This window comes from Bidens hawaiensis, unplaced genomic scaffold (genome assembly GCF_021521415.1).
Source record: "Bidens hawaiensis isolate Kalapana, Puna unplaced genomic scaffold, B.hawaiensis_p1.1 tig00023391_1, whole genome shotgun sequence".
NCBI lineage: Eukaryota > Viridiplantae > Streptophyta > Magnoliopsida > Asterales > Asteraceae > Bidens > Bidens hawaiensis.
The window spans coordinates 1-20,845 of record NW_027493661.1 but is presented as its reverse complement, the minus strand read 5'-3'; the positions used below and the strand labels follow the sequence as shown (position 1 = coordinate 20,845).

The window sequence follows — 20,845 nt, the reverse complement described above, 5'->3', positions numbered from 1 at the left end:
CTTTTGTCATAATTTTCTTTGATGAGAAGACTTTTATTAAAAATTCTCCAATGCTATATTTTGACGAACAAGATTATTCCACCTCTTGAATTTCAATTTCTGATTATACGAGTTTTTGGAAACCAACAATGGTATATTGGTGTATTACAAAATGTTCATTCTCTTTAGAGATTGAGAGTTCAAGACATTATTAGGAGTAGCTTAGATTGCTGTTAAAAAATAGGAACCAATGCTTTTTCGCTTAAAACATAGGTGTATATATAATTTAAGGTGTGCTTGAGTTTATTGTTAAATCTAAATATCCTAAAAAGTCCAACACTGTAAGATCAAAATCTAATTTTTTCTTTTTATATAACTTCATCTACCTAAATTAATGTTTAGCACTAATTTAAAGATTAGGATAAATTGGTTGACCATATTCCTTATTTTGTGTGTGTACATACACATAATGTGTTGTCAAAAAATATAGAGAAATTGTTGCACACTTTATAAATACAAGTAAACTATATGCAAGTGTGTGTGGGCACACACACACATGTATGTATTTATCCCTTCTTCACCTTTCCACACACACACTTCCCTAACCTAACCTAATCATTATTCATTTCTTCCTCCTTCAGGTGGCAAACAGTCTCTTCAATTCACTGTTATGGCTCATCTGCACCATCTACAATTTAGGGTTTCTAATTTTAGACCAATAGATTAAAACCCTAACAAGATTCACCCAAAAAAACTATCTTTAAATGTTGGGTAATTATTCATCTTCTTGTTCACAATCAGATCCATCCACACACCCTCCTGTCACGCCACTCACCGGAGACTTACACCACCAGTTACCACCATCAATCTACCTACGCCAACTCCTGTTAGCCTGTGCACATTCCATTTCCAACTCTGACTTCACCGCCGCCCACCGCATCACCACCATCCTCTCATCAAACGCATCGCCTTCAGGCGACTCGTCCGAAAGATTAATCCATTCTTTCACCAAAGCCCTCTCCCTCCGCCTCCGCCTCCACCTTCCAAACCCACCCCCTCATAATATTATTGATATATATCTCCGTAATCACCATGAACCAAAAACTGACACGTGTCTACAATCATCATACCTGACTCTCAATCAAGTAACTCCATTCGTTAGATTCACTCACCTCACTGCTAACCAAGCAATCTTGGAAGCTGTCAATCAACAACAAGGTATTCACATACTAGATTTTGACATCATGCACGGTGTCCAGTGGCCGCCACTAATGCAAGCAATCGCTGGCCACCGTCATCCTCCCACTCTTCGAATCACCGCCATCGGAACAAACCTCGACATCCTTCGCAGAACCGGAGACCGTCTATCCAAATTCGCACACTCACTCGGCCTCCGGTTCAGGTTCTTTCCACTTTTACTTCCTCAAAATAATAATAATCAACATACTGTTGATGACGTCATCAACCACATTTCTTCGGTTATCCTCCTTCCTAATGAAACCCTAGCTGTTAATTTTGTTCTTTACCTTCATCGCTTGTTGATCGACCGAGATAAGCTTATTTCGTTGCTTAGAAAGATCAAATCTATGAACCCTAAAGTTGTAACTTTAGCTGAAAATGAAGCAAACCACAACCACCCGGTTTTTTATTCAAGATTTGAGGAAGCTTTGAACTATTACACCGCGATATTCGACTCGTTGGAGGTGACGTTACCTCCGAATAGCCGAGAACGGATGACGGTCGAGCAGGTGTGGTTTGGGAGAGAGATTGCTGATATTATGGCGGCCGAGGGGGAGGATCGGAGAGAGAGACACGAGCGGTTTTTGTCATGGGAGACGATGATGAGGATCGCGGGATTCAGGAATGTTCAGTTGAGTCCGTTCGCTCTTTCGCAAGCGAAATTGTTGTTGAGGCTTCATTACCCTTCTGAATGTTATAATCTTGAGGTTGTGAATGATTCTTTGTTTTTGGGTTGGAATAATCGGCCCCTTTTTTCTGTTTCTTCTTGGCACTAAATTATTATATGATATATATAGATGCATCTTCATCATTTATAACATGCATATATAAACATACATACTCATCACTAATGCATACACAGGACATTGAGGAAACCCTAATTATCCAACCCTAGCTAGCTCACTTTAGTAAGTTGTATGCATGAAGCACACACATGGTTGTTTATGTATGTCACACATATATAAACATATGGGAGATAGTGAGTTAATTTGTGTATGTGCGTGGAGAGACACACAGACAGTATTGATATATAACTATATGTCTATATATAAGTATATAGGAGAATCAGTAAACCTAATCCACTGTTTGACCATTTTCAACAGGCGAAAGAATGGCTTAATTAACTATGAGTTATAAGAGGAAAGCATATCAGTTGTTAGCTAGTTGATCATGGAGTAGGTTTGGGAATTAAGTGGGGTTAAAGTAGATGGATAAAGTTTAATATAAAAAAATGTTTTGATTTTAGTATACTACTTAATTAACTAGTGGGCTTTTTAGGTTAATGGACGGCATTCTTTGTTTTGTTGATTTTTGTAGAGCACGATTACATGCTATATATAACTTTGATAACATATAGCATCTAGTTTGTTGTGGTAAGTATCCATACATATATACATATAGCCATGATACTATACACACATGATCACATCATAAACTGGGATCAATGAGCTAGGAATAAACCCGAACCCAACTTACAAACTTGAAACATTATGTAAGAGTAATGAGACGGTTATTTCAATATACGACAGAGTATGAGATTGCTATAAAGATACACTCGGAAATGCATGGATACGTGTGTGGTATTAGGTGGTGTTCGATCTAATACCTAATACCCCTGACAGATACATGCTTAGCCGAACAATGTTGGTAAAAAAATTGCTTCGCTTTGTCAATAGGTATGCAATAATCGAATGATTCACACACACACATATATATGATTTGTTTGGATTTTGGATTATATATAAAAAATTTTGTAAGAAATGTATATGAAAATTAACAGGTTTTTTGTTACTTGTTCATACGTACATACTCATTATAAGACACGATTTTATAATTGGATGAGATTGAGATTACCAATATTGGTTACATACACATCTCATTTCATCTAATTATTATTGAACATAAATAAAACTTAAAATCAAAGATTAATAAGATATACAAAGAATTAAAAAATAAATATAATTTATTGTTTAAAGTTGTTTTCACGATGTTCTTTCGTAACTTTAATTTAAATAATCCGTACTAGGTTAGAAACCCGTAAATGAGTTGAATAAAGAAAGTATTAAATATTTTTATTTTGATTTTGTAAATTGTAAATTTATAAATTTCGAATGGTGAAAGGTGAAATGAATGAAGCGATAAAAGTATGTTAGACTTGCAGATTATGACACGTATAAGTGAATAATTAGTTATTTATTATGTATCTTGTACTGCTTTCACATGTGTATATTATCTTTAAAACTTGAGAGATCGATCGTATATGATCATATATATTTAATGCATTTGTGAATAGAAAGTATAGGATCTTTATATATGAATTCATAAAATTATTTTGAATTCGCGTGTAATTGAAATGACAGTACTTCTATCAATATTTGACCAACTATGAATATATACACTATGCAATATTGCCATATTGGAGATGTGAAATTGTTTTGTAAGATTTAATTTAATTTGTTAAAAAGGTACATAATATCTAAATAGTACATGAGTGAATATCATTAGTTCGAAACTAGTTTATTGGTGTTTCAGTTAATCGATAATCTGTAAAAGTTTTTTTCTAACCATTAATCAATAGTTAATTTGCGTCCAAAACATGAAAGTAGTATAAAAATCAATTATATTGAAGTCAAAACTAAAAAACTGTGCAAAATGTATTGCGGATATTCGCCTATATGAAAATATTTAATAATTAAGAGAATTATGTTGTGTATTGTGAGTTTATAATAGTACTAGTAAACTAATAATTAATAATTATAATATTTGAATGTTGGGTTGTCGATGGCCTAAAATTATGCCTCTTGTCTGCTAAACAAGTCTATGAAAATTGGGGCTTCTTTGCTTTGCTCCCCGTTGTCCCTTTTCTCCTATTATACTTCGCCAAGGGATCTCTCTCGTGTCTCGTAAATATTACTTATTCTGTTTAACTAAATTCAATATATATAGTATTTAACCTACCAAACATATATATAAAAAGGTACACATTCTAAACTTGCAAATGGATCTTTTTTAAAAAGTAGAATATATTCTAATCATTATTATGATCTTCTTTGATAAACTAGTATAATTTCCATGTTGACACAAAATCTCATTAAAAACTACATATATCTCCATGTGTATGTTATGTATGTATGCATCATGTGATAGTTTAGTACCGAAAGACTAGGTTTGAAACAAAACATGGTCACATTTCTATAATTAACTTTGTCTTTTCCTTTTGCAAACATTAATCTCTTTTTGTTGTCTTTTTGTAATTGCATAACTCTTGATCGATGATACTAAATTCAATAGATACGAGTCAAAAAGAATTTTCAAGTACAACTTATGTGTTTGATTAGCTATGTTCGTCTACCCTAGAAAATGACCAAGATATCGTATTTAGTTCGTGTGAAAACTGCTTCAAGATAGTTTGGGTCGATTGGTTTGTTGAAAACGATTAACCATTTAATCATTGGATTTTATCTAAATACTTAAAAAATTTACAAAATGTAACGAATTTCAAAGTCAGCTTTGCTTTGGAAAGGGGTCTTGCCCCTAGACCCCCACTCCTAGCTACGGGTGATGCGCCCTTAGAACCCTATATTGCTTAGGTAATTCACCCCCAAGAACCAATAGAGTTTCCATATACTTAAAAACAAAAATAATAATGTGCATTTCGTATCACCTGACGTACTTGTTTGATTTATGATTTGATTATTTTGATTTACTTTAGTTAACAAGTTAATCAAAATACACTTAAATGACATTGATGTTACTAAAAACACTGACATCTCACACACATATATAATTTATAGAGAGAGAAATTTACTAAAAATAATGTTCTAATTCTATTTTTTAGTTATTATAAAAGTGTTTTGTGGCAAACAAAAAACCATCACAAAACTAGTGACTAATTGATGTCTGTTGCTAAATTTGTTTCTAGTCGTAAAATTCGATCGTAAATGATGTGTTATGTAGTACGGTTATTTCATTATAAACTCCTTATGCTGAACTATTTAATCAATCATTCATGCATATATAATATAATAGATTTTTTATATAAGCGTGATACTCAAAATTAAGGGGGTTATATATCCAATGCTGCAGTGCAATGCATATAAAGCTAGTGTGTATGATTGATTTTAGACACGGGTGGGGGCTAACAGTTGTTACTGACAAATGAAAAGATCGTTTACTAGCAAATGTAACATCCCCCACGCAAGGCACTGCCATGCACGTACACTTACACTTACACACGCCCATATGTCTTTTGTCCATCCTTCCTCTATCACGAATATTATTAGGCCACCGTAGTGGGACGCCATGAAGGTGCAAAAAGCCCTCATGGTGTTAGAAACATTGCCCCGGGACGCTATAGGGCGCTTTGGACTTCAAAATGTCTCTCAACGTTTTGTAAAAACACCCCAAAATTTTGATGTGGGGCCATTATTCAAATGAGAACCAATGAAATTTAAGGAGGGTCGCTTCCCCTCCATCCACTACGTTCGGTCTTAGTCACTATCTTTGCTTTTAAGTTCAACATGTTCCTTTTGTCATTCATATGCATGCTACCTCAATTCACTTCTTATAATCTTATATATATGTAATAGTTTTTACCCCCGTATTACAGGGTTGTTTTATATTATTTGTTTTTAATATTCATTTATTTTTTGAACTTTTATTCTTTTTATTGTATGAAAGCTAATATATACTTATGGTTTGATGATAGATTGCTTCACAAATAAATGAGATGTTATAACCCGTTTTAAAAGCTATATGGGTTTGATAAGACCTAAGACTCGTTTATTTTCTTACCAATAAAATTGATTTTTAATTATAAATAATATATATATATGTGTGTGTTTTTATTTTTATAAGGATTTTTATGATTTCGTTTATATATATTATAGATGAGTTATGCCTATATATGTTATATATCCCATTCTTTTAACCTTTGAAAATCCGGTACCTTACTAATCAAATCAATTAGATAAGCTAAAACACAACTTATGTTAGCATGCGACTATATATGTGAGTTTGTGACCTTCGATAGAAATTTTCAAAAAAAAAAAATTCCATTCATCCTTGTCACTTGTTTCAGTAGGAAAGGTTGGTGGAATATATAATTTACCAATTACCAGCTCTTTTACCTCACTGTTTTATATAACAAAAGTGATTTTCTTAAGGAATAAAAGCACATATTCCTTTTTAACTTTTAACTGCTTACTTTTTTGGTCTTGTCTCTTGGCACCAGTTAAATCAGATATAACTTTATTTACTGAATTATATGCACAGAAAAGCATTTGGCATTTTTTCACAAATTGAAGAAATAGATACAAATATTTAAAGATAAATGGGCATGATAACTCAAAAAAATCCATTGAAGAAAAAAATAATAAAAATTAACTCACTTTTGATTCGAGTAGTTTACCAAAGCGAAAAATATTGGGCCGTTGTACTACTGCGTCCGGTTACGACTTCCCATGAATTGGCCCAAGCCCAGTCGCCAAAAAAGAAAGTATCAACTATCAACTTGAGCCTTAATGAATAATGATTCCCAAGGATTTCACTGTTAAAAAACTTAAATCTAACCGGAATCACAATTCACAAATGAATTAAAGATGTTTAATCCGAACCCCAAACAAAACAATTTGATTTTCAGCAGTCTGTAGATAAACTATGAAATTAGTTGGGGATAAAATAATAATTTATTTATTGTTATTTTATCATCACTTGTATATACATATTTTTTTTAACTGATGTAAATGAGTTAAATCGAGCTGAACTCATTTAAGCTCGAGTCTAAATTAAATGAGTTGAGATAACTTAAAGCTCCAATTAATGGTTTGTTTGACTATGAAACTATACCTAAATGTGATTTTAATTATAAAACATGAAACGTGTCAGGAAACTTGAAGGTAGGAGTATCTTAAAAAAATAGTAAAAAGTTAAAAAAAAAACTACAATTTGTATCCGGTTTTGTTTTGGGGGTTTCGGGTTTGTCGGGTCGGATTTCTTTGGTTTCATAGGTTTAAATGTAGATCCAAAACCCAACCTTGATCTCTTATGATTTCTTTGGGTTCGGGTTTTTTTAAGGTTAAGTTAATCGAGTTTCGAATATCTAAAAAAATAAAACAAAAATTAATTAAAACTACAACGCTAAAATAAGGTTGTTTGTTTATGGTTATGATTAGTCATAAATCAAAAACATAAGTTTATATGGTCTATAATTTGATTGATAATCTTAGTGGTCAAGGCTTAATCCTATTTAACTAAGAATTAATTAGTAAAATTGTATCCAATACAATGTAATCTTTTTTTAAACAAGTGTGAAACTTATATTAGAACTAGTATTAACATCACCCACGTTATGGAGGGTGTAAAACCGTGTATTTACATATTCACTCAACTTGAAAGCATGAAGTTATCACCATCACCACCACTGCATTCGATCACCTTCCCATCACCAACGGTGAGTAATTTTCTTTAACCATTAAGAAAATCGAACAGAAAGTAGACGTAAAAAATGTTGAAGCACACACGCTCATTTGCGTTGTAAAATTAGACTGAAGCATAATATATAGAAAAAATAACCAAGTCAATTTAACATCTATGCGTTGTGACGGGAACGTTAAATGGAAAAATGGACATAAAAACGATGAACCACACACACGTGTTGTAACGTGTTAACTCGTTAAATTTAGACCGAAATATTAACAAAAAAATGTAAAAGATGAAAAGTATATGAGACCAAAGTTGAAAGTGAAAAATGTTAAGGATTAAAACTAAAAAATATTGTGACATATTTGTAAACTATGAAAATTGTTGGTGCTAAAAATATAAAACCAAAAAAATAAAAAGAAAAACCATCACAACAAAGAAGGTACAACAATATAAGCATGAAGAACAAATTTTGAAACACAATACTCCCACTTTTATTATTATATAAATACTATAGCAAAACAAACCATAAAAATCAATGGATAAATTCACATCTAATATAATATAATATAATTATACTAAAAAACACTACATTTTCTCTTTCATATATAATTAAATAATATTTCTTTTACATGTTTATCATTACATTTTTTCTTTCTTTCACTCCCAACCACTTCCAAATATATTCAAATATATTAAAAATAAATAGAGAATCAACGACGTTCTTTCAAATTTACTAATCTCTTCAAAATTTTCTCACTCCTCCATTTACAACCCTCTAAAAGATTTAGATATTCCTCTCGCATAATTATAAAGGAGCTGCCGAGAATGCTCTAACCTATATATTTTAGGCGTGTTTTGGTTTCAATTATCATTATTCTAATTTAATTTGTTGCATTAATAATATAAAACATAAAAACTTTTTTATAAAACAAAACAATATGTTAATACATTATACCTAGAAATATATTTGTTTAAAAAAAAAAGTTTATTCGGGTTGACCCGAAACCCGTACATCATACACTAGAACCTGGATTATTTCGGTTTGTTTTTTTTTTCATATCGGATTAGTTTTAGTTTTAAGTTATTTCAGGTTGAGTTTTAACTAAAAACTAGGGTATATGCCCGTGTGACACGCGGGTGGAATAACATGTCACTAAACATAATCAACTTAAACATCAATTTAAACAAACATATATTTCTTTAACTATTAAAATTTGATAGATTTACATTGTCACTAAACACATCACCATACCAATAAAAATTAATAGATTTACATTGTCTTAATATTAAAACTTTCAAATTTATTTTATTTTGAGCTTAAATTAAGGAAGAGTTAAATGCATTATAATGGAAAATATTTTTTGTTTAAATCTGTGTTTGAAATCGTATTTTGATATAAATTTGTAGGTAAATAATGTAACATAATTGAAATCTTTGTTTTAAAGGAAAATTGGATTTAAATAATCCCACCTTTAATGGATTGACCAATAATAATCCCACATCCGGTATTTCCCGCTGGCATTCTCACCTTTTCAAGGTTTTTTGTTTTATGATCCCCCGTTAAAAATAATTAACGGGGTTAAGTTTTAGCTAATGTGGCTGGTGAGTTGGCAGTGTCATAATCCTACATGGCGAGTGACTTGACATTGTCCATTAATTACGTTGAATACCCACCCTTTTAACCCCCAAAATTAATTGGTTGAGCCCTAATTATCGATTGAATCCCTCACCCACGACAAACTCAAACCACAATTATCGATTGAATCCTTCATCAATCAAACCCAGATTCAAGAAAGCCACCATGAACGACCTGCTAACCATCGGATTCGACCCCCCACCTCCAAATGCAACCCATCCAGCTTCAAACACCAAATCCTCACCACTAATATTAATCCCAATGATCCTCCACCACTGGAAGAAAGCCCTAACTCTAATTACATTCAACTCAGCGATTCAAGTAGGTGGCAAGGTAGTTGTCCAGCGGGAGGATGAGGCGGCGTGGGCGGCCGAGATGGACGGCGATGAAGATATAGGGTTAGGGTTTGAGGTCGTAGGAGAGGACGTCCGTTGGGAGGAGTCTGATTGGGAAGCCGTGGTAGGCCAGGACAGAGAGAGCCGTGGGAAGTGAGTTAGGGTTAGGGTTTGTGGATAATACAGAGATGATGAAGGTGATGAAGGTGAAGAAGATGATGATAGATTTGGACATGGTGAGTTTACAGAGATGAAGATATTATTATTATTGTTATTATTATTGTTGGGATAATAATGAAAGGAAAGCCACGTAGGAAAGTAAAAATATAGGTAAAAGCCATTTAGGAAAATAAAAATGCCAAGTCATTAGCCACATCATCAAAAACTTAACCCCGTTAATTTTTTTTAACGGGGGGTCATAAAACAAAAAACCTTAGAAATGTGGGACTGCTAGCGGGAAATACCGAAGGTGAGATTATTATTGGCCAATACGTTAAATGTGGGATTATTTAAATCCAATTTTCCTAATTTAAATTAAATCTTATTTAAACTTATTAAATAACCATAACATATTTAATGAAGAAAACATTGTATTTATACTTATAATTTTTTAAATGTTACCAACCAAAGTATAGATAATAACTTTTTACAAACATTAACAAAATATAAACATATTAAACAAATAGAAACATACAAAGATCATATGAAATAAAAACACCAGCATGGAGATATTGATTTTGAGTTATAAATTTGTAAGTAAATTCTGAATATAATTGAAATATTAAACGTTATTAAAATTATTAAATATTGTCTAAAACTTTTTACGCATATAATTATAATTAAAATTATGTAGTAACAAAAATTATATATTGTTGAATAAATTGTGTAAATTAATATTATTATTTACAAAACATGCATCATATCATGGATTTTAATTTGAATGGAATATTTTATTTCAATTTTAGCAGATATTTTGGGTTTGAAAAATTATTATGACTAAATTTTTAGTGCAATAATGTATGGTACAATCAGAGAATTTAAAGATAAAAAGAATTTTACATGGTAAAATCTTTTGTGGCATATTTTTGGGATTCATTCAACATATATACTCTAAAGATTAAATATGGAAGTTGTAATAATGTTAATTAAAATTGCGATAAAAAATAATATATTTTTTTATTGTGTTAATTTAATTAAATATTCAGAAATTATGATTATTAAAATTAAACTCTATAAGGTATGAATTCATATTATTTTGAGAATAAAAATTTGATATTCAGTTAGATATATATATATTTTATTTTTCACATCTAGGAATAAATATATTAATGAATTTAGTTGAAAGTGACGTTAAAATCATAATAACTTGAAATATTTAGATATGATTATTAAAATTATTTTTTTATTGAAGGCATGAATATTGAAAAATTATAAAATGGTCAATTATTCATTAAAATTCGGTTATTTATAAACTGGTGAAAGTCAAACTGTATAACATATTTTTGTAAACTTTATATAAATGGTGAGAATCCGAATTTGAATGGTTAATCGGTTTCTAAAATGTCATATTAAATGTGTATTATTTAAAATGTAAAGTACGATAATATTGGAAAGTATAATAATGTTTTAAATTGCGTTGACATTGATGATTGGCAGTGATATTAAATTTCATATGAATCAAAATGATTAAAATAAAATAAATGGACTTTGACCCAATAATACAAGATTGATTATATAAAAATCAAATAAATTACATAAATTGTGAAAAATACATGAATAATAACAAAAATATACATCAATATTAAACAAAAAAAATAAGAAATCGTGTCAACAAATCTCCAATCCATGAAATTAACTATATCAAGTTGGAGACATAACCTGAAATGAGAAAATTAAATATTAATATTAATATCATAGTTAACTAAAATATTTGAAACATAAAAAAAGCTAAAAGGGTAGGTTGCAGAAATTTGATTATGAAAAATATGATAAACGATTATGTGAAGGGTTCGTATTATATAGTAGAATGAGAAGAATATACATTTTGGTAAACGTATTATGTATAGAAACTTTATAAACATAAGTTTGAATATATTTAAATCGGTTTATTGTAAATATTTTTTTCTAAAATAACCGATTAATTATATTGAAAATATATATTTAGAATTGTTTACTATATTTAAGGTTAATCAAAATCAGTTAACAAATACAGTAATAAGTTGCTTAATTTAAAAATGAAATAATAATAAGAATAATATATAAACATTAAACTCTCTCCTTAATTATCGTTTTTATAGTCAAACATTATAATATATTTGAATTTCAAATTAGTGAAAAATAAAAGATTAGTGTAAAATAAAGGATTAACATTTTTAGAAACTTCTAGAATATATTATATTTGGAAAAATAAAAGATTGATCATAAAACAAAGTATATTTAGAATCTATGATTATATACAATTATATAATTTTATTTAATATTATATAGAAACATAAATTATTTCCTTAATTATAGTTTTTTAGTCAAAACTTTAAATATAGTACGTAATAATTTGAATTTGAATTTCAAATTGTAGTCAAAAGGTCAACTAATAATGGAATCAGCTATCACCATTAATATTTGTATAAAATTCTATAATAAATATTATTTGGAAGATGAATGTTATAATTTAATATGTATCTTAAAGATCAAGATTATAATTTAGTTTAGTAAGTTTAGTATATTTATAATTTACTAAATGTTAATAAAAATTAGTAATTTTATAATTAATATTTCAGGAATATTAAATTAAAAATTAAAGATCATAACCCAATAAAACATTAAACATGACTGAAACAAAACTGGCCGAAAAAATATAAAAAATTGGACGGAATTTATGATTCTTAATATTTAGTAAAGAAAAAAATAAAAAATTGGACGAAAAAATAACATAAATTAGACATAATTTTAGAACTGGAAAAACAAACAATAAAAAGTTGGGCCAATTTGAAAAATAACATATTTGTGTTATAACATTAATATTATGAAAGATTATAATTACAATTTATAACCGAATAATTTAAATGTGTCTTACAGGAAAAACGAAATAATGATATTTTCCATGGATGAAGGTGATTTTTTGTTTATAACCTAGAAGAACAACATGTAAAACAAAAAATCAGGAAAGAAAAATATAAAACTTCAAATAAATATAAAACAACCATTGTTATAGGTATAACAAATAACCGGAAAAACTTAACGGAAAAACTTACCGGAAAAACGTAAATACGTCCACATATTAGCTTCATCGCCGTTTTTTATTTACAACCTAAACTGATTTTAATAAAATCAGTTAACAATGAATATAAAGATAAAAATGTTAGAGGAAACAATAACATGAAGAAAATATAATGTTGCCGAAAATATATATATCAACAATCAGAAATTTTTTATAAAATATAAACTTACCGGAAAACGATTAATACAAATCTAGATCTAGATTATTCGGAATATTTGAGAGGAAAGAAAAATATAAAACTTCAAATAAGTATAAAACAACCATTGTTATAGGTATAACACATAACCGGAAAAACTTAACGGAAAAACTTACCGGAAAAACGTAAATACGTCCACATATTAGCTTCATCACCGTTTTTGATTTACAACCTAAACTGATTTTAATAAAATAGTTGACAATGAAAATAAAGATAAAAAGCTTAAAGGAAACACTAACCGGAAGGAAATATAATTTTGCCAGAAATACATATATCAACAATCGGAGGTTTATTATAAAATATAAACTTACCGGAAAACGATTAATACAAATCTAGATCTAGAGTAGCCGGAATATATTAGAGGGTGAAAAGAGATCCGGCTAATAGAGAAAGAGAGAAAAATATGTTTAGGGTGAAAAATTATGAATTATTAACTCAAATATATATAAGATTTATTTCCATTTTTGAGTTAATTTCCATTGTCCACTTCCAATACAATGTGATTTTTAATATATATGATATATTTTTCATTCTTAAAGACATCAAGATAGCTTAGTTGGATGGTTTATGTGCTATGTATTAAGACTTTCATCTCACTCAAAGCCCAAGTTTGAATCCGTGGCAGAATATTAGAGCACATGAGAATGGAAACATGTCAACTGAAGGTGACAAGTTTTTAAGGCCACTGCAAACTATAAATCACGACTCCTTAAAACAACTTTTACATCTCTTCTTAGACAAACCCATATGTCTCCTATGGTATAAATTATAAAATAAGGGGTGTTTTGTATTGCTCACTTTTCACAACTTTTAACTTATTAATTTTTTGCTTTTAATGTGAGAAGAAAACGTTAATAAGTTACACTTTCATACGAAATCCTAAACACCCCTTAAGAAAACAATGTAGAAGAACGAACATAAACGAATCGATTTGAACTTGTTACTCAGCCCGTATAGTCTACACAAGCCCACCTCTGAGTCAATCATAAACACCTGGTTTAACTAACCCAACACGATCAATATCAATAATATCAATATTCGAACTCCTCCTTGCTTTGCTTCCTTGACGAATGGCGGACTCAACACAAATGGCGTCATCAAGCAGCGGCTTAACCTTCAAGCTCCACCCACTCGTCATCGTCAACATCTCTGACCACCACACTCGCGTCAAGTCCCAGTCTCAACCACCCACCGCCACAGCCACCGCCTCCAACCCACAGCCTCCTAGGGTTTTCGGCTGCGTCATTGGAGTCCAACGTGGACGCACTGTTGAGATCTTCAACAGCTTTGAGCTTCTATACGATCCTGAAACACATTCACTCGATCGCACCTTTCTCGAGAAGAAACAAGAGCTATGTGAGTTTAATTGTTTATTCTAGGGTTAGGGTTTTTGTTTTAATGTGGTGGTTAATGGTTATTAGTTAAATTGAGATGGGTTTTTTGTTTGTGGAACAGATAAGAAGGTGTTTCCTAACTTTTATGTGCTTGGATGGTATTCGACGGGTGCCGATGCCGAAGAATCGGATATGCATATACACAAAGCTGTGAGAACTACTGTTTCTTTAAGCTGTTAATAATTGTGTGAAGTGTTATATTATGTTGGCCATTTGTTCTTTTCAAATGGGTTAATAGTTGTTATGGGAAGCAGTGTTGTAGAAATCGCTAGGCGCTAGTCAGGCGCTAGTAGGGACTAACTAATCGGGGTTAATTGGATTGAAATTCATATGTAACTTTTCAATTATACAAAATATACCAAGTTTTGTATATACTTCTTTTAAGGGGTACCGACTAGCGATCAATTGGGGATCAATCGGCGCTTAGTCGGGATTTTTACAACCATGATTGGGAAGTGGTTATAATGAAATATTATACTTGATTAATGCATTTGGAATGTGGGTTGTGTCTCACGAAATAAGAGTGGTTTAATGGGTAATCTGTGGTAAAATTGGCTAAAAGAGTATTTTGTTTGTTTTGACAGCTGATGGATATCAATGAAAGTCCTGTGTATGTTCTTTTGAATCCGTTGATCAATCATGCTCAGAAGGATCTTCCAGTAAGCATCTTTGAAAGTGGTCATCATCATCATCATCATCATCATCATCATCGTACTCAGTATATCCCACCAATAGCAATGCTATGGTAGGGTCTGAGGAGGGTAAGATGTAGACAGCCTTACCTCTATCCCATAGGGATAGAGAGGCTGCTTCCGGTGAGACCCGCGGCTCGATAGTAGTTTTGCATCAAGCCTTGGACATAAGGCACATAGCACTCAATCATCGGGACACCGGCTGATCGGTGCATGTGCCCTTGTCTTTCGGCTATCAATGCCACCACATGATGCCTGATTAACCTTCCGCCACTTTTAACGTTATTTTCACGAGATTAGTAAAATAACGTCAAAATTAGTGCAATTTTACTTTTGCCCACCCGAGGGTTCACACATATATACATTATATGCGCGCACCGCAAGCAGGGCGTCATCTTTGAAAGTGGTATGTTGTCTAAAGTTGTTGATTCTTATTGTGAATATGATTGTTTGTGGATTCTGTCCTACTGATATTATTGGTTTCTTAGTGTTATTGCTTTTTTGCTAATATACTGCAAATGACCCATTTGAAACAAGATGACTAGTGTCAACGAATAGTGCAAGATGCTAAGCTTTGAAGTGAATTTGTGAAAAGATTGGTTGTATAGGCGTACGATTTGTGTGAACTGATGATAAAGTTTCAAGTTGTTAAACTTTGAAATAATTTGTAGTTGGTGTAATAAAGATTGAATTTGAATGTTTGTCTGATAAACTATGGAGTTCAAAGTTCAAACAGCTTCACAGTTCACAGGTGAATGTGAAATAGGGTTTTTAGACACATCTTAGGCCAGGCTTGAACATGATGAGAATATGTGTCACATGAATAATTATTTTTCCTTTCTTCATTATCTCTATGATGTACGCTCTTCAAATTATTAGGACTGTAGGATGCTTAATAAAAATGCTTCATTGATTGGGGTGGCTTATGTTTCTTTATGTTTTTTTACGTTTATTTTTTATACGAAGACATGTTGAATTCAGCTATAAAATATGTCAAGCACATGTCAAATATTTGATGGGAACTTCTAGACCAGATTCTGTTTTTCATTGGTTCATAGGGTGTCAATCTCACATTGATCAATACTTGATAATGATTTGTGTTTAGAGCTTCTAGTTTGGCTTCATGTATGCGACATAGCAATTAATTGTATGTAGTGATAAAGTGCTATCATCATTCTTAGTTTGCCTAAATGGTGGCCTAGTTATCTCTAGTGATTGAGTGTTGTAGATATATGAGAATAAGAAGCGTTGTTGGTTATTGGAGGTATACTTGTTTCATATGTCTTTGGAAAGAAGGGGACGAAAATCTAAAACTCCTAGTGAACTCCTTTTTTCTTCTCAGATTACAGTTTTAGCCAATTTCTGTTGCTAACTCAACCAGATAATTATTTAAGTTATTTTTATAGTATATACCGATAAGTCACTGGTACTAGTAAATACAAAGTTAGTTCTTCCTTACATTTTTATTGTTCTATGTTTAGGTAGATATATACATGAGTAACCGGGTAAGTTTTTTTTTTTCTAATCTAAGTATTTATTGATCATCAACGAAATCAAGCGGAGTTATTAAACCTATTGATTTGACAAGTATGGACTAAATAAGAATGTTCGTGATGATAGAATATGAATCTGTAAGCAGTGTTTATTTGGGAAGTCATTTTGGTATTGTTACAAGAATATAGGTTGATTTTGCATCAAAATGAGTGAATTCTGGCTCGGATGTAGGTGATTTCTGAAGCTATGGACATTAACGTGGTTTGGTAAAACAGCCAAATGAGATTTTGACATCTAGTTTAAGTTCTTTGAAGTGGTTATTAACAATTTAACACGTACCTATTGTATGCAAATGCAATTGAGTTGTAACTTACTTGCCAAGTTCCACCTTAGAGGCTAGAACCTTTTTACCAGATAGTTAAGAAAAGCCATCTTGTTCCAATAGACATGACTTTTGAAGGGAAAAAATGTTATTATCTTGAAAAAGTGCAAAACTAGTTATCTGTTGATTCTGTTCAGTTTCTCAGAATCATTTGGTTAGTAGTGAAAAGTTATCAAGTGTAGGCTATATTATGTAGACTTGCTTGCAGACAAACTAATAGTCAAAACAAATGAAAGTAAAACTAAAATTCAACATGGTTGGTTGGGGAAGTACATGAAGCTGTTTGAATGATTATGAACCTAAAAAAATGTTAAAAAGGGAAAACTAGAATGTAATAGAATGAATGCAGTAATTAACTTTCAGTTTGTGCAGAATTATATATGTAAGGAATCAAAGTAATGTTCGACCCATTGAATGCTAAATTGCAATTAACATGATAGTCGACTACTCAACTCACATTAAGGAAATTTTAACCAGAAAGTAGGTGTTTGAGGTAAAACAACGTATGACCATTTCTGAAGTGCTATGAGCAATCTTTAATGCATATCTGTCTAAAACTTTCACTGACACTTGTTCCTTTTCTGATTATATTGCAACTCAAGAGATGCATGTAATTGATGGGATTCCACAGCTTATCTTTGTACGCTCGACCTACACTATAGAGGTCTACCCTATATACTTTTGTTTTAGTTTTTTTTAAAGATTATAATTATAAGATATAACATATAACCTGAATAAAATTGTTTTTCTATATTACTCCAGACAGTAGAAGCTGAAAGAATATCTGTTGACCATGTTGCTCACCTTAAACCATCTGATGGAGGTTCAGCTGCTACTCAATGTGAGTTCTTTATGTTTGTGTAGTCATGATTTCTAAATACTTTTTAGAATGTTCAATTCCAGCTTTAATGTGAACATCACTGGAGTTTTTTTTTATATAAATAATTATGTAGTGGCTGCTCATTTGACGGGTATACACAGTGCCATCAAGATGCTCAATAGCAGAATCCGAGTGCTCCATCACTATCTTAATGCTATGCAAAAAGGTAAATTTGTAGTTTGCTAACTTAATAAATATTTATGAAACATGATAGACAGAAGAATCTGAGAATGTTTCTATTTAAAATGCAGGTGAAATTCCTTATGAGAATTCTTTGCTAAGGCAGGTTACAAGTCTCTTAAGGAGATTGCCAGCTGTAGAATCAGAGAAATTTCAAGACGAATTCCTAATGGTGAGCGTTTTTATAAATTTAAATTCATTGAAATGTCACATTTATACCTTTATTTTCTCCCGATGAATGCATCAATACTTGTTTACAGGAATACAATGACACAGTATTAATTAGCTATCTGGCCATGTTCACCGATTGCTCAAGGTATGCATGTCAACATTCTTCGACTCTTCGTTTAATATAAGTTTATACATTGTTGACTCATTTTGTTACATTTGTTGCAGCACAATGAACGATCTGGTTGAGAAAATCAACATTGCGTACGACAAGCATAGCCGGAGGGGAGGACGAACCGCCTTCATTTAAGATCACTTGCTCGATGCTCGCCTTTTGTTTCTCTTAGTAACAGAAAGTTTAGTTTATATGACACTAATTGCATTTATGCAATGGTGGATTTGGTTCATGAGAGTTACACGTCTTCTAAGTGGTTCATATTTGTTATTATGATTTAATGCATTTTTTGTTGATTTAAAGTGCATGCCATTATAGTTTAGGTGTTTGTGTTGCCTTGTTTTAGGAGGTGTTACAAAGTTATGGATAATGAAAACGTGTGACAATTGTTCATCACTTCATTGTCATGTGTCTTTTATGAAAATGACGTTATAGATAGAGTAGAGCTTAAGATACGGGGCATGTTTGTGCACGTTAAATAATAGCATGTCACATGGAATGACATGTGCATTTATGGTTTTGACATAAATCTAATCAGGTTTCACATTGATTTGTTTCAGTGAAATAAGTCATATAAGTTGATTCTTGACTAGTGCAGACAAAACCTGTCTTCTCTTGTAAGCAATAGTCATGGGTAAAGTAAACAGAGATTTTTTTAACCAGAAGGGCAGTTGTGGGTGGGCACTCTCATTCTATGTAGTTTTGTTATACGTCTGGTCGTGTATTCACATTCAATAACGTATCAACCTTTATTAGCATAAAATGCATATTTATGTGACGATGTAATGTGTGAATTACATTCTTTACATAATATGTAATTAGCTTTGGGTAACGTTTTCTACTTTCTCCTTGTTAAATTACATATCTTCTATGTGATTCATATTTATGATTTAATCCTTTGAAATTGTTATTGAGTTTTCATAACTTATTGTTAAATTGAAACACTAATTAACTCAAAACAAACTACATAACAAGTTTTATCTTATAAATAGTGGATATTGATTCTGACTTTGTATTAGTTAATAAATTCATGCATTCTAATTAGGGGTGACAAATGTGACCCATTTGGGTTGAATGTGTTATATTAAAATGTATATAATGGGTTAAACTAAAAAAGAAATGAATGAAACGGGTCAAAACGGGTTGATATTTTTTGATGGAACGAGAAAACGGAGGAAACTTTTTAATACTTTTACTTTTTTATTTTTTGTTTTATATTTCGAGTTATGATTTTTTTAATTATTTTTTTGGAATTTTTTAACGAGAGTTTTGAAATGAGTCAAAATGGGTATTTCAAAAACCCCTCATTAAATTATTCAAAAAAAAATAATAATTAAAAATTATAACTTGAATATAAATCAGAAACTAAAAATGTAAAAATACTAAAAAGTTTTTTTCGTTTTTCTCGTCCCATAAAAAAACTCGAGAAATGTCAACCCGTTTCAATCATTTTCTTTTTTTAGTTTGACTCATTCTGACTCATTATATACATTTTAATACAACTCATTCAACCTATGGGTCACAGTTAACACTCTAATTCCAATATATATTTGAATTGAGATATTTAATAATCAAATCACAAAGATATATTTCAATTGAAATTAAATAAAATAACATCTCTCAGTGATTATTTCTTAATTTTATAATACACCGGCCAGAGATGCAAGAATCATCAACTATTATATAACCTTTTTTTTCTTTTCATCGTAAGCGAGTTTTGTTGTAGTAGCATTTTCGGATTAACTAAATTTCTAAAGAGAACCAAAACATTTTACCAGAACCGTTAACGGTCATATACCATTGTTTGTTGGTAAGTTAAAAATGTCTGCAAGTTGTTATCTAACCAGTTTTAACAAAATAACGCGACCTTGGTAACACATCATGACTTGAATGCACTGTTTGTTTTACTAAGCTATAGAGGTCCAATGTAAACACTTTACTAGCGTTCGCACCATCTTTTAAAGTAATACTGCAATTGTCATTTTCATAGTCACTGTAGATAGATAAAGAAAACGGATAATTATAATACTCGAGTTCAACATAGGATACTCTATTACTCTAGAGGTATGAAAATTATTGTTTTCGTGAATCATGATTTTCTTATATATATATATATATATAAAAGATTACATTGTGAATATTTGTGATGGAGTTTATTTGTAGCACGGTGACATGCACGTGAAAAGAAAACCAATAACGGCGGAAATGAATGAAGCTAGCGGCCCAATAATATTATATACGCCTTTTCTTTTGTTTATATGATTCATGTTTAGTTGTAAGTCGTTGTTCATGTATATTATATATATTATATTAATGACGCCGTCTATGAATGGCTGGCGGCATTACGTAATTAATAATTACTTATACTTAGTACATTCATCATTCTATATATATG

General features: G+C 31.0%; 1 protein-coding gene and 1 pseudogene across 1 annotated transcript; both read left to right on the top strand.

The window, feature by feature from the left end:
* The first annotated feature begins 743 nt into the window (after positions 1-743).
* On the top strand, positions 744-2,208 carry LOC143567333 (scarecrow-like protein 18 pseudogene; annotated as a pseudogene).
* An 11,928-nt stretch (positions 2,209-14,136) lies between these two features.
* On the top strand, positions 14,137-18,852 carry LOC143567322 (COP9 signalosome complex subunit 6a-like). The gene is made up of 9 exons (XM_077053770.1): positions 14,137-14,441; positions 14,541-14,629; positions 15,064-15,157; positions 17,650-17,711; positions 17,810-17,888; positions 18,001-18,093; positions 18,179-18,279; positions 18,368-18,423; positions 18,504-18,852. Exons 1-9 carry the CDS (start codon positions 14,156-14,158, stop codon positions 18,583-18,585), a joined length of 942 nt encoding a protein of 313 aa, XP_076909885.1. The 5' UTR covers positions 14,137-14,155; the 3' UTR covers positions 18,586-18,852.
* The last annotated feature ends 1,993 nt before the right edge of the window (positions 18,853-20,845 follow it).

Coding starts and splice junctions, on each gene's coding strand:
- LOC143567322 (XM_077053770.1), top strand. CDS start 14,156: ATGGCGGACTCAACACAAATGGCGTCATCAAGCAGCGGCTTAACCTTC. Junction 14,442..14,540: donor CGAGAAGAAACAAGAGCTAT/GTGAGTTTAATT, acceptor TTTGTGGAACAG/ATAAGAAGGTGTTTCCTAAC. Junction 14,630..15,063: donor ATATGCATATACACAAAGCT/GTGAGAACTACT, acceptor TTGTTTTGACAG/CTGATGGATATCAATGAAAG.